We start from the raw sequence: 14,076 nt of genomic DNA, 5'->3' as shown, positions 1-14,076 counted from the left end.
GCTCCACCATCTCATTATTATTTGTTGTCGTTATTAATAGCTGGTATTTGTTGAATTTGGTTTTCACTATTTTTATTCATATTCACAATCGTGGATCATTCACTTATATTTTTATTCACATGTGATGTTTARCTCGAATTTTAATTCAGCCTTACGCTACCCATACGTATCTTGTCCATAATTGATTTTTGAGCATATTTGGCCTTGGCCTTGTTTGCCACAAGAGCCTTTTATACTTTCACTAAAAACACAATTTGGTTCATAGAACGTTAAAAATATTAAAATGTTATAACATRTTGTTTTATAGGAGTTAAATTTATATGATCACATAATAAATCGTTATTTTAAAAAATGGTACAAGAAATTTATATCAAACTTTTAGACGTCTTAACAAGTTTATTTTAAATATTTTTATATTAACTATTTWATAGGACAATTTTGGATACGGTGTTTTAACAAAATGATATGCATGTAGATAATGCATGATACTTTTGAATTGCTTCATTTTAGATCTCAAGTTGTTCATAAGAATCACAAGTAGGGGTGTTTGTGTCCGGTTTAGGCGGTTTAACCCCACAAACCATAATGGAAAAACCACAATGACAGTTTAGGGAATTCAAATCGAGCGGTTTGGTAGATAGTGGCTAAACCGGTCAAAGGGGACTACAAAAAAACGGTCTGGTCTAACCGGTTTAGGTGGTTTTTGCCTCCTATAGGCTTTGAGCTAAAAAAACATAAAATCTATATCCAAAATAAAATCTCTACTAACAAAAGATCATTAAGAAATAGTATACTGAATAATAAAAGAAACGTTTATATATAGAATTAAAAAACATTTGAGCTTGAAAAAAATTAAACAAATCAACAAACAGTAGTTGAATTTTGGATAAACTTTGAGCATGTCGAAGGTCGGAGTAGAAATTTAGATTTGATTGTTGATGGATTTCATGATTTTATCAATTTAGATAATGCGATTAATTGTAAAAATGAAAACTAAAAACATAACATAATGTATTAGACATAATTTTTTTAATTGGACCATAAAAGTTGAACCTACGACATGAATACTAAATATAATTATATACATGTGTATTTTGGCGTAGAAAATGGGTAAAGCAGCAAACCAGACTGAACCTACCGGTTTGATTATTTTTCAGACCAGATTGGATCGTCAGGCCACCAAAAAAGATATAATTTAACTTAATTCGACCAGTTTGATCAATCCAACGAATTTTTTAAACACTCCAATCACAAATAACATCAACAATTCCCTCCAAAAAAAAATATAACATCAACGGATAATGTCACTAATTAGTATTATTAATTAGTTGACCATTTTGTAGCCACTCCTTTTTTGACATGACATTGAAGGGCAAGGAGTAGTGTTACACAACTTTACACTTAAAACTTTACAACAAAATATTRTGAAGATAAAAACAAATCCGAAACGCAATTCAGGGTGAACATAAAATTAAAATTGATCAATGATTTAAACCTCTTCTTACGTTTCTCACCATAACTTCCCTCCTGACACAATCCTTCGCCTATATATATTCTTTTGTTTTTAACAGAATTTTTGTATTTATGTGAAGTTAACAGATTCTAATAAATTGAATACAATAGGATTTATGGCTACAGGAACATCTTGGAGCTAACATGCAGTATGCTCAAAGACCTACCGGTTTAGATAAATATTTAATGTATCTCGACCTAATCAGAATTCATTTTTGTTTGGAGGATAAGTTATGCGTTTTTTTGTTGTTGAGATCTTTGTGGTCCTTGGTTGGAAGTTGGAACCTCTATGAGTCCAAATGGGTTGGATATGAGTTAGCCCAAAAAAGGCATACAACCTTCACAAAAACGTCATTTCACATAAAATATGACTCATGCCYCTTTAGATTCTTTAAATTTGTGGGTGGTGTGGATAGCTATCGAGACCAATATTGCAGTCAATTATTTCTCTCAAAAGTTCGTTAGCTAGTGAAGCTYTATGTACATGTATGTGAAAATCACACGTAGGAGTGTCAAAACTAAAACCATATAAAAATTCATTGGACTCAAWTGTGTTTTGCTTATTCAGTTTTTGAGCATAATAATACGGTTAATTGAATAAAAATACCTTATTTATATCGATTTATTCCACTTAATTCAAATATTGTGCGTTATTTATTATAATATTATTTTATTTTTATACATTATTTATTATAATATTATTTTATTTTTATACATTATTAATATGATAATGGTTTCTAAATTCTAGCAGCCCCTCTTGTCAGATGTCGTTATTGTATAACTTGTTTTTTTTAGATTTTTTGTATATTCAATCACTTTTTATTTATATGATTTCATAAAAGTTTTGTTAAAAAAGCTGGAGTGATATACAGATTTTTGAAACTTCTATTTATTACTTTTTTCGTCTTAAAATAAATGTTCATTTTCAAAACTAAAAGTTTACTTTCCCATTTTATCCTTAGCTCATCTCCAACACAATACTAAAAACACAAAAATGTGGGTGTTCTAATCTCCGACCCAACAATAAAACACTAAAAATTGGAGAAGTTTTTAAAGTTGGTTAGTGATGCACGAGAAAAGTCATGATTTTCAAATGAATCTYGTGGCGATGGATGGATCAATGGTAGGCATGGGAATTATAGACCCGCCTCATTGGAAACCGGTGTATGCGCCCCGACGGGGCCAGGGACTCCCTGCAAAAACCGAGGACCGGGGATGGGGACCGGCATCCCTGAAAGTTAAAACTCAGGGACGACGACGACGACGACGAGGCCAGGTAACGTGGTCTCTGACCTATCCCGTATATTAAAAATATTACTATTAAATATATTATTATAAACAATTATATTTAACATCTATAAAATTTAGAAATAGTATTTTGACTTTTCTTCTTAAATACATTTTTTCTAAGTTGTCTTACTTTTTTAGAAAAAAAAAACATTGAAAGCCGAAAGCGTTTGCCGTGGAAAGTCATGTTTCTCAATCGCGATCCAGTTTCTGGCGGAGGGCGTGGTGCTCGTGATGCCGCACTGTCATTTTTTGCTAGCGACGACGAATTTACCGTGAAACAATTGAATCCGTTTTTTGCCCTTTTGTGGAAAATTCAATGTATTGTTTTTATCATTAGAAATAACATTGAAATAAAAAAATACTAATAATTCGTACAAAACCAGTTTTTCTAGTATTCCTAAACCGAAAAATCAATCAATAATTACTTCTACWTTAATTCTATCCATCATATCATTTTTATATAGTATTGTATCAACTGCCAAACACATTCTATGATATACCTTGGGTATATAGATTGACATTATTTGGTGCCGCAATGTTGACTATTTATAATGACAYTTTATGTAAATCAATCYAAATAAGTKGATTTTCAATGTCAGATCATGTTAATGTTTTCATCACCATTTTAAACGTTTAGGGTTAAAACAATTTTTTTACGAACCATCAATCTTAGACTCAAAAGTCTATCTTGATTATAGTTTGAGATTTTATTGTTGTTTTAGAGAGATGAAATTACTTAAGATTCATGCACTAAATATTAGGTAGTAAAGAGTCAATAATGTATSAAAAGACAATATCAGTTTTGAAACCCTAAATACATATATATAAGTTTAATCGTATCAAACGGTTAATTTTTTATTTTCAAAAGGTAGGAGCTTCTTAGTTAATAAACCGAAATAGTAAACCGAAAAGCGTCTTTTATACTACTGCTTTTGGTGTTGATCTGAATAGCAAAAGATCAATGAGAACATGCAGCTATGAAAAGATAAAGAAAATTTCTCCAAAAGAAAATTGGTGGACATTTTATATCTATGCCTATGACATTTTATTCTAACTTATTATATTTCTTTACATCTTGATGGTTTTATTTGATAAAAATCCTCTTCTTGATGCTTAATGGAACCCAAATAAAAGTGTCCCTGCATATGGTTGTGCAGTCCAATCTGGGTGAACTTCGATAATTGTTCCATGCCCTTTTTTATTTTCTTTCTGAATTATTTTTCTGGTTGTTTGCTTTATTAGCGATACAATATGCCACCATTTGATGCTTTGGGTTTTTGCAGATTATAAGCCGGAACTAATATTGAAGTCACTGGGCAGCAAAAAAAAACTGCAGAAAGTACAACTTGTACAGCAACATGTACATCCTAGCAAAGCAGCAAAATAAAGATAAAAATAGATATAATCTTTCGGAGTTGGATCCTTCGATTTTGGAAAAAATGGGATGGACTTTAGCACTTGATTAATATAAAAAAGGGCTCCTCATCATGTGTTTTTTTGGGAAAGGTCGTGAGTTTGAGCTGAGAAAGGAGACCTTCGCCTTTTTCGAAGGGTGGCTCTCTGATTTATAGAAACAACGGTAGAGCAAGAAGGGACNAAAAAAAACATTGAAAGCCGAAAGCGTTTGCCGTGGAAAGTCATGTTTCTCAATCGCGATCCAGTTTCTGGCGGAGGGCGTGGTGCTCGTGATGCCGCACTGTCATTTTTTGCTAGCGACGACGAATTTACCGTGAAACAATTGAATCCGTTTTTTGCCCTTTTGTGGAAAATTCAATGTATTGTTTTTATCATTAGAAATAACAYTGAAATAAAAAAATACTAATAATTCGTACAAAACCAGTTTTTCTAGTATTCCTAAACCGAAAAATCAATCAATAATTACTTCTACWTTAATTCTATCCATCATATCATTTTTATATAGTATTGTATCAACTGCCAAACACATTCTATGATATACCTTGGGTATATAGATTGACATTATTTGGTGCCGCAATGTTGACTATTTATAATGACAYTTTATGTAAATCAATCYAAATAAGTKGATTTTCAATGTCAGATCATGTTAATGTTTTCATCACCATTTTAAACGTTTAGGGTTAAAACAATTTTTTTACGAACCATCAATCTTAGACTCAAAAGTCTATCTTGATTATAGTTTGAGATTTTATTGTTGTTTTAGAGAGATGAAATTACTTAAGATTCATGCACTAAATATTAGGTAGTAAAGAGTCAATAATGTATCAAAAGACAATATCAGTTTTGAAACCCTAAATACATATATATAAGTTTAATCGTATCAAACGGTTAATTTTTTATTTTCAAAAGGTAGGAGCTTCTTAGTTAATAAACCGAAATAGTAAACCGAAAAGCGTCTTTTATACTACCGCTTTTGGTGTTGATCTGAAGCAAAAGATCAATGAGAACATGCAGCTATGAAAAGATAAAGAAAATTTCTCCAAAAGAAAATTGGTGGACATTTTATATCTATGCCTATGACATTTTATTCTAACTTATTATATTTTATAAAAATCCTCTTCTTGATGCATATGGTTGTGCAGTCCAATCTGGGTGAACTTCGATAATTGTTCCATGCCCTTTTTTATTTTCTTTCTGAATTATTTTTCTGGTTGTTTGCTTTATTAGCGATACAATATGCCACCATTTGATGCTTTGGGTTTTTGCAGATTATAAGCCGGAACTAATATTGAAGTCACTGGGCAGCAAAAAAAAACTGCAGAAAGTACAACTTGTACAGCAACATGTACATCCTAGCAAAGCAGCAAAATAAAGATAAAAATAGATATAATCTTTCGGAGTTGGATCCTTCGATTTTGGAAAAAATGGGATGGACTTTAGCACTTGATTAATATAAAAAAGGGCTCCTCATCATGTGTTTTTTTGGGAAAGGTCGTGAGTTTGAGCTGAGAAAGGAGACCTTCGCCTTTTTCGAAGGGTGGCTCTCTGATTTATAGAAACAACGGTAGAGCAAGAAGGGACGTGCAAAAATCAGGAAAATCATATGCATGATTTAGGGATTTTGTGAGAATAAGTGGTTAATTTGGAAAATAGTGTTATTTTGTGAGAGGTGAACTCAAATTTACTTATTTTTGTTATTATCTCCTTCTTTACATGCGAACTTTGAGGTTTTTTTTAGTTATTCTATGAATTTGTTAAGACAATATTGCATGCCTCTAACCGAAGATGTTAAGATGACTCGGATTCATACGAAAACAATAACCAAACAAGAGAATCAAAACACAGTCGAATTGCATGTGAATTTGCACTAAAATCATGTGTAAAATCATATGTGATTCACATGAAGGTCATGGGCCACGTCGTCGCCTGCACACCTTTATGTTGACCGTTACTGTAAAATCAAATGTGATTTTGCACGTGCTTTGATTATTTTCGTGTTCTTTTTTTTAGTTATTATTCTCGTTTGAACCTCCCTCAATAGAAGTGAAAGTATGTCTTAGGACGCCTCATCAGCAGGTCTCTATCTGTTCCAGTTTTACATTCGATTTGAGACTACGTTCTTACCAAGTTAATGAATTGATCTTGTTCTACATATTGTATATACTCATATTACCGCAAAAGTGTACATGATATTTCTTAAACTCAATCTATATGTTTTGTTGGATTAAATTAGATTCTAACGTAAATTGATTAGTTTTTGGTTGAGGTGTCGGCTACTTATACTAATTCTTGGTTTTTCGTATAATTGATGTCATTATATGTCTCAATGAAAGTTGGGGTAATACATTGATGGTGATAGTTTATATATCATTTATCTACTTAGTTTTAGTTTAAACGAGAGTTGGACTTTGACTTAGAATCAATAGTCAATGATTTTGTACTTTTCCATGAAAATAGTAATGTCCAATTAGGTTTGCAGGAATAGAAAGAATTTGGGGGATTTGGAATTGAAATCCATTCCACTCCCCTGTTTCAATTATTTATAAAGAATGAAATTCAATTTCATTCCAAATTCTAAAAATTGAACATACCAAACCTTCAAATCATTCCAAATCCAATCCCTCTAATTCCAAATCCTTCCATGAAATCCAATTCCCTTCAAACCTTTCCATCAAACCAAACGCCCCCTTAGAGTTTGAGTTGGGGATGATTTTGTCATTGTCCAATGCTTCTAGAAATTATGTTGACCATCATGAAAATAGTCAATCCATTTAGTTAGCAAGGCTAATTTACCTTAAAAAGAGGTCTTGGTTGTTAACTTTTGAGAAACCAGATCCAAAATCAAGCTTAAGAAGTCTTTTTTAGTGTAGATAGTCTAGATTAGGTTTCATTTTATATTATGTAGGTAGTTGTGTCTTTAATTTAATATATCCACTCTTTATTTACGGTTTTGTACAAATTGTTGAAAATCCAATTAAAGTGGTATTCGAGTAGTAGGTTCATAATCTTGAGTGGATTTATGTTTAAACCATTGTCTCCCTGTGATAGATACATATACTACCTCACCCATGTACACATGTTTGCCGTCTTTGTGGACTCCAATAGAATTATTAAGTTTGAGTTAGAGAGACACAAACATTAAAGTACTATCAAGCTTGAGTTTTCTTAAGCAAATAAAGGCTTTAGATAGCCTACATACAAACTGAAATCGAGAGAAAAACAAGGATATATCTATTATAGGGAAAAATCAATGATTGATTCATCCATCCTTATATGCTAAGGATTTTATTCAAACAAACAGAAATAGCGATTTTAAGGACTAGGTAAATGCCCTAAAAATCTCTAAGGAACTCATATATCCATAGGATGAATGAACAAAGATTTGATATGCTCTATGAATTCTTCTCCCGGATGTGTGAAATTCTCTCCATCTTTATATAGATAGTTTGTCGTTCGAGTCATGTTGATCACATGCATTATTAAAGGCCTTGGAACTTCTTTAATGATGAGAGACTCTTGGTTTATATCTTTCCACGCATCTTCGACTTTCTTATTAAGATACTCATGGGCATCCTGTTCCGTGCCATCGTATGTTTTCATGTAAATTTCAATACAAGATGCTGAATGCTTTCTTTCTTGCTCCTCCTGCATTTTAGTAATAACAAGCTAAAGGTTTCAATCTTAGTATATATATGTTGGTTCAATTAAGAAGGTTAGAAAATCATGAAAAAGTAATAATGAAATGTTTAGGGCAGGTCAATATAAGGATCATTGAAAAAACCCGAAAAAAACTATTGGAGGATGCACATGTACAACCGACGTTACAAATTATTCATATGGATTCACATATGCATCTTCCTTTATTCCCGACAAAAGTTCAATTGCAAACTATTTTGTTATAAACCGCGAAGACAAGTGAGAAATTGACACGTGCACCTGACATTAATTAATCATGAATAATGAACGTAAGTATTCATGATGATTGATATATCATTCAAGATGAATGATACATTATTCATTATGAATAAACCATAAATGTATGAGAGACATGGCTTGCTCTCCTTTAATTTGTCCCCCGATTTACAATGGAACTTACGTTTTTTATTGAGCCTGCCCATATATATATATATATATATATATATATATATTTATACACACACACACACACACACACACACATATATATATATATATATATGGAAGTTCAAACGATAATAAAATCAAAATAAGATATCATGAGAATGACCAAGTCACATGTGATTTTTCATTGAAATCAATTACAAACCATGATTAATGCAGGGGTGTGCGGGAGACTTGACCCACGACCAAAGTCAAGTTGTAAGAACATTTGATTTCAATGTAAAATCACATATGATTCGATCTTTTTCTTATTTTGACACTATTCCCATTTGAACCAATTCTCCCCTCCTCTCTCTCTCTCTCTCTCTATATATATATATACCTATATATATACATATACATATAGATATAGAGAGAGAGGTTTAGGCAAAACCCCAAAAAGATGAAAAAAAAAACTGAGGAACACCTGGTAATTATTTACGTACTTGGTAATTACTTACCAGGATGGTATGCACATGTATATACAAGTAATTGAAGATGTTTTTTTGGTTTTTATGCACGTGTGTATGTGCATCTTACAAAATACTTTTATCCACTTGTGCAATTGTGTCTAGATGTACGTTTACCAGAGAGTTTTTCAATTTTTCTTTTTGCGATTTTTCTGAACCTGGCCCAATGCAGTTTGATCTTTTAATGATATTGATGTACCTTGTGGGAGGCAATATCACCCACGAGTCTACCAATTATATTTGAATAATGGAAAATAAGAGGTTTGGTGAGAATCCATTTAAATGAGTCATGTGTGACTAGATCACCCATGCCAACAAAACTTGATGCTACAATCATATCAGCTCCGCTGGTTACTAATGCAACCGACAAGTACTCATCCATTGTTGGCATGTACTCGTTAGTAACCCATTTCTCTTCATCCATATAACTCTTAACCATTTTTATCACCTGCATATTCACATGCATGCGTCAAATGTATTTGATATATTATGTAAAACATAATATTACAAATGACATATATATATATATATATATATATATATATTCGATGTTGATACTTACAAATTCTTTGGAATAGCTTAGATGATATGCTTTTCCCTCCTTTACCAACGTTTCTTCCATTTCTTTATACATATCCATTAGCTTTTGGTATATCAATTTCATGTAGTCCGGAAGCATTTCTAAGCATGTAATCGACCACCTACATGTAATCAAGTTAAGAGTTAATTGTTTGAATAATAGCATGTGTAATAAGTGTATCAGCTAGCTTGAATTCTTGATTGTGTCTGACATGTATAAGTAGACGTATAGTGTATGTATGTGGCTGACTACCTTTGAATTGCTTCAGTAAAACACTCAAGTTCTTCATGAATTCCATAAGCATCATAAGTGTCGTCAATAAGCGTTATCATTGCGAACATTTTTGCCAAGAATATCCGAGAAGAAGAATACTGGGGCTCAAAGTATAAACCTAGTGCCCAAAAGTAGCATTCAACAATTCTATCTCTGGCGTAAGGTAGATTGTTTGAGACATCAAAACCTTTCCACCACCTATGATAAATTAGTACCCATGTTAATATTAGTTTAAGAAAAAAAATCCCATATCTTCAAAATTAAATAGAGAAAAAAGAAAAAGCATAAATATATATGATGTATATATGTAAGTGTAGTTCCGAACAAGAACAATATCAGTTTACGAGAATGAAGGAAAACACACAACCATCACATGTGATATTGTATGGGGAAGAAATAATGTGAAAATTGTGTGTGGGGCCCCATGTACATCATGCGTGTTCCACCATTTTATCACATGTGATGGTTGTCTATTTAAGGTGTCCTTGCATTCTCGTTAAATTATATCATTGTTGTTTTAAACCTTCCAAACACACACACACAGACACACAGATATATATATATATATATATATCTGTGTGTGTGTGTGTGTGCACAGAGAGAGAGAGAGAATGTCGATCATGTACGAATTTTTTTTTGTAGGAACCACTTTGTTCAGAGGTTCACATAAGTTAACATCCTCATATACGTTAGATATGTTAACCTGGAAAAGTTAACATACCTTAATAGGAAATGTTAACATATGTGAGGATGTTGTGGAAATCCACTAACAAATTAAATGGTTCTTATTTAAATTTCTACCGAAACCCAACCATATATAGATTATATAATATATACTTAGATTCACGTGAGAACTATTAAAAAATGAGGATGTGTATATTCATTGATGCATATATAAAATAAAATTATGTTCACCACCAATGAGTATATTCATCGATACATATCTACTATATTTGCATTGATGCATATACTCGATGAAACTCATTAGTGTATATGCATTGAGTATATGTATCAATGAATGTATAGATTCTCAAAGTTTTCAATATTTTTGTGGTTCTTATATGAATAGGCCCCACATTATAATATATATGTAGGTATGTATATATATATATGTATGTATATATGTATGTATATATATGTATGTATTACTCATGAATGCCACAAAAAATATAGGGGAAGTTGTCGGTATTTACTTGGCAACTTGACTAAGCTCTTTCTTGTGAAGTGATTGAAGCAAGTTGAACCCTAACTTGGCAAGTCGAAGTAACGATTCATTGTGAGAAGCTTGTTTTTGGTAGAAAGGAATGTAATGCAAAGCCTCTAGTCTTGGAAAACTTTTCCATAAAGGTAACTTTAGTGTCGCTTGTATTAGAGACGAAAGGGTAGAGTTGCTTCGAAGAGGATCCTTTGATATTTCGTCTAGATGAGAAGTTGTAAAAACATAAGCCTCATCTAGTATAACTTCACCTTGCACCCTCATATACGTTGCCTCAAACAACTCAAGCATGCCTTGAACATCATTTGTTAAGGATTCCTTAAAACATCCATTTTCATCCTTATAGTTACTGAAAATATCTGTATCATATAACAAACTGTTAATTAACTTCTTAAATTAATTTCTAGGATTAATATATTGAATTTATTGATATAACTTACCAGATGAAACATAGAAGCCTTGTTGTCGCAGAAGTCGAAACCAAAGGGAGTGCCTACCAGCATTCCAGTTATCACCATATGTATCATATATATGTTGCAAGGATTTCTCAATCTCGTCTTCAAAATAGTAGGCTATGCCTAGACGTTGGATTGCATCAATCAGTTTCAATAAATTTGTGTGTTCCATTGGAACATTTAGTGATGCTACTAAATCTTTCCTCACTTCTTCCTTCAAATCTTTGACTATTTCTTCCATCTCAATTCGTTGATTTGCTTCCTGTATTCACTCATGAATCATCATTAAGTATAGTTGTTGTCAACATACACACATAAAAACAATCGTTACTAGGCCCACCCTAGTCATGGGCGGCCTAGAGCATCAAAGCCTAAGAAGCATCAACACACGTTGTGCACTATTTTCTAGCAACCTTCGTTGCAATTGGTCTATCGTAACGACATTGAACCTATATAGATGACTTTGTCTTCGCTGTATATCTATTTTGTTGTAGTGTGCCAAGATTCAAAACTCAAAAGAAGAAGCATGATTGAACCCGCCCTTATGAGTCAGCTACTTATACCTTTGATTTTATGCAAGTGTCTAATGTTAGATTTAGCTTGGTATTATATTATTGTGCTATATAATCATAAGATACATATTATAAAAAACACGTTATCATTTAAGAACAGTAACAAAAATCGGAATGGTGATGAGTCACCTAACTTGACTATGTTCCAAACCTGTTAACACATAGTATGGACTGTCTTTTTATATAATGGGGCATTATTTTGATTTTTCGCCGTGGTCATGAAAAATCCAAGGACCGACCCTGATTGTTAATACGAAAGGGCCATCGGCCCAACAGTAGCCAGTAGCTCCACCTTCCTATAGATCCGAGGTTCAAATCTCACAAAAAATAAGAAATATATGTAAGTTTAATTTTCCATATACATATATATACTAGAAGGATACTCGCACAATGCAACGAGATGCATTTCGATTTTAATGTTTTGTTATTTTTTTGTCTTGATCGATGTTATAATATGGTTTTATGTAATTTTGAGAAAACGATAATGTTTATATTTTTCAATAAAAATATAAAGATAATAACTAAATATTATGTTAGAACTCAATGATTGTCTAAATATATTTTAGATTTTTTAATTATACTTAAAATGATATGTTTATCTTCCATTTCATTATGTTTATCTGCAGTTAGTTACACGAATTCAAACATGAAGCTTTAATAAGTTGTATTTACACATAATTTACTTGTAATCTTGAATTTTAAGTAATATTAATAAACAGTACTTTATGCATAAAAAATGGTTTTTAAGAATTTTTGTCAAATGCTTTATAATATAGTATAGATATATAATATATATGGATGGAGGACCATACGAGATTTCACTTAATTTGCGAGAAATGTGAGAAGGACTAGATCATATGTGATATTGCACATACAAAAGGGCGAGGGCGACTTGGTTAACGGGACCAAGATCGTGAGAAAAGTCTTCCGTGATATGGCCGATCAATCACTATGTGTTGTATCATATCTAATTATTGTGTTCTCAACCCATTAATTAGATATATTATGGTTTATATTAATTAATGTCTTCTCATTTGAACCGCTCCTTATATGTATATATGTATGTATGTATGTAGAGTTGGGTTCATACGAGAATGATACATATTTAAGAAAATAAGAGAACGACCAAATCACATATGATTTACACTAACATCACGTACAAAATCACATGTAATTCACGTGACCTTGCCATGCGGACACATGGTCACCCAGACACTTTTTTTGCCGTTAATGTGATTTTAAACTTATTTGGGCTATTCTCGTATTTTGTTAAATACGTATCATTCTCATATGTATTATGATTTATATTAACTCTACTTACCTCATTGTAGATGAGAAATTGATCTCCCCATACGCTGGGACGAAAGTTGGCAACGGGACGAACAACATCCTCTTGTGTAATAGACATATCGAGATCTATGAGAGATGTAGATCTTTGTAATCTAGTAGTTGAGAGTTGATATTAGCATAGAGGAAAACGGATGCTATTTATAGAGTGGATAATATCATTAAATCATAAATATCAGTATATTTGGATTTTAATTTTTTTTCACTAAATTCTTTTGTACCCGACTCGTTCCATCCGTGTGGTCCAAACATGAAATTATATTGTTTTCGAAAAAATTCATTCAATTAAGTACAAAAAATCTTAAATCAATTGTTTTTTTTTTAAGGTTCTAAATGATGTAAGACGTGACTTAACAGTGAGTTCAAGCTTTAAGCCTTACGAGCAAGGTCATATCGTTTTTCAAGCCATGCCCTAAGGTGGCATATGTTTATATATAAATGCGTATATCTATATAGAGGAGGTTTATTTTGCAAACCACGTTATTTGTACAAACCGTACATATCTTATTTAACCAATCATAATTTTTCATTTTGTTCATTCTTTTTATAGTTATGAGAGGTTGATTAATTATTTTTATTGTGGATGGTGTTAATCATGGATATTATCATCTTTATTATATTAGTTTTAGAGAAATAATGAAACAGTTTCAATAAAATTTCATAAATATTTTTTGAAACAATTTCATAATCATATATGAAACAACTTTATAAAAAAATATTATATGAAACAATTTAATGAAATTTTTTTATAAGATTAAACAATGAAATTGACGGATGAGGGTGGTTTGCACGGTTTATACAAATATGAGTGGTTTGCATTTGATTG

General features: G+C 31.8%; 1 protein-coding gene across 1 annotated transcript; it reads right to left on the bottom strand.

The window, feature by feature from the left end:
• Positions 1-7,434: 7,434 nt before the first annotated feature.
• LOC112518419 (beta-caryophyllene synthase-like) lies at positions 7,435-13,311 on the bottom strand. Its single transcript, XM_025126103.1, has 7 exons — positions 13,225-13,311; positions 11,317-11,593; positions 10,854-11,235; positions 9,640-9,858; positions 9,370-9,508; positions 9,007-9,255; positions 7,435-7,863 (listed from the first exon to the last, which is right to left on the bottom strand). Exons 1-7 carry the CDS (start codon positions 13,309-13,311, stop codon positions 7,570-7,572), a joined length of 1,647 nt encoding a protein of 548 aa, XP_024981871.1. The 3' UTR covers positions 7,435-7,569.
• Between the last annotated feature and the right edge of the window lie 765 nt (positions 13,312-14,076).

Source organism: Cynara cardunculus (genome assembly GCF_001531365.2).
Source record: "Cynara cardunculus var. scolymus isolate 2C chromosome LG 9, CcrdV1, whole genome shotgun sequence".
Lineage (NCBI taxonomy): Eukaryota > Viridiplantae > Streptophyta > Magnoliopsida > Asterales > Asteraceae > Cynara > Cynara cardunculus.
This window is presented reverse-complemented; position numbering and strand designations above follow the sequence as displayed.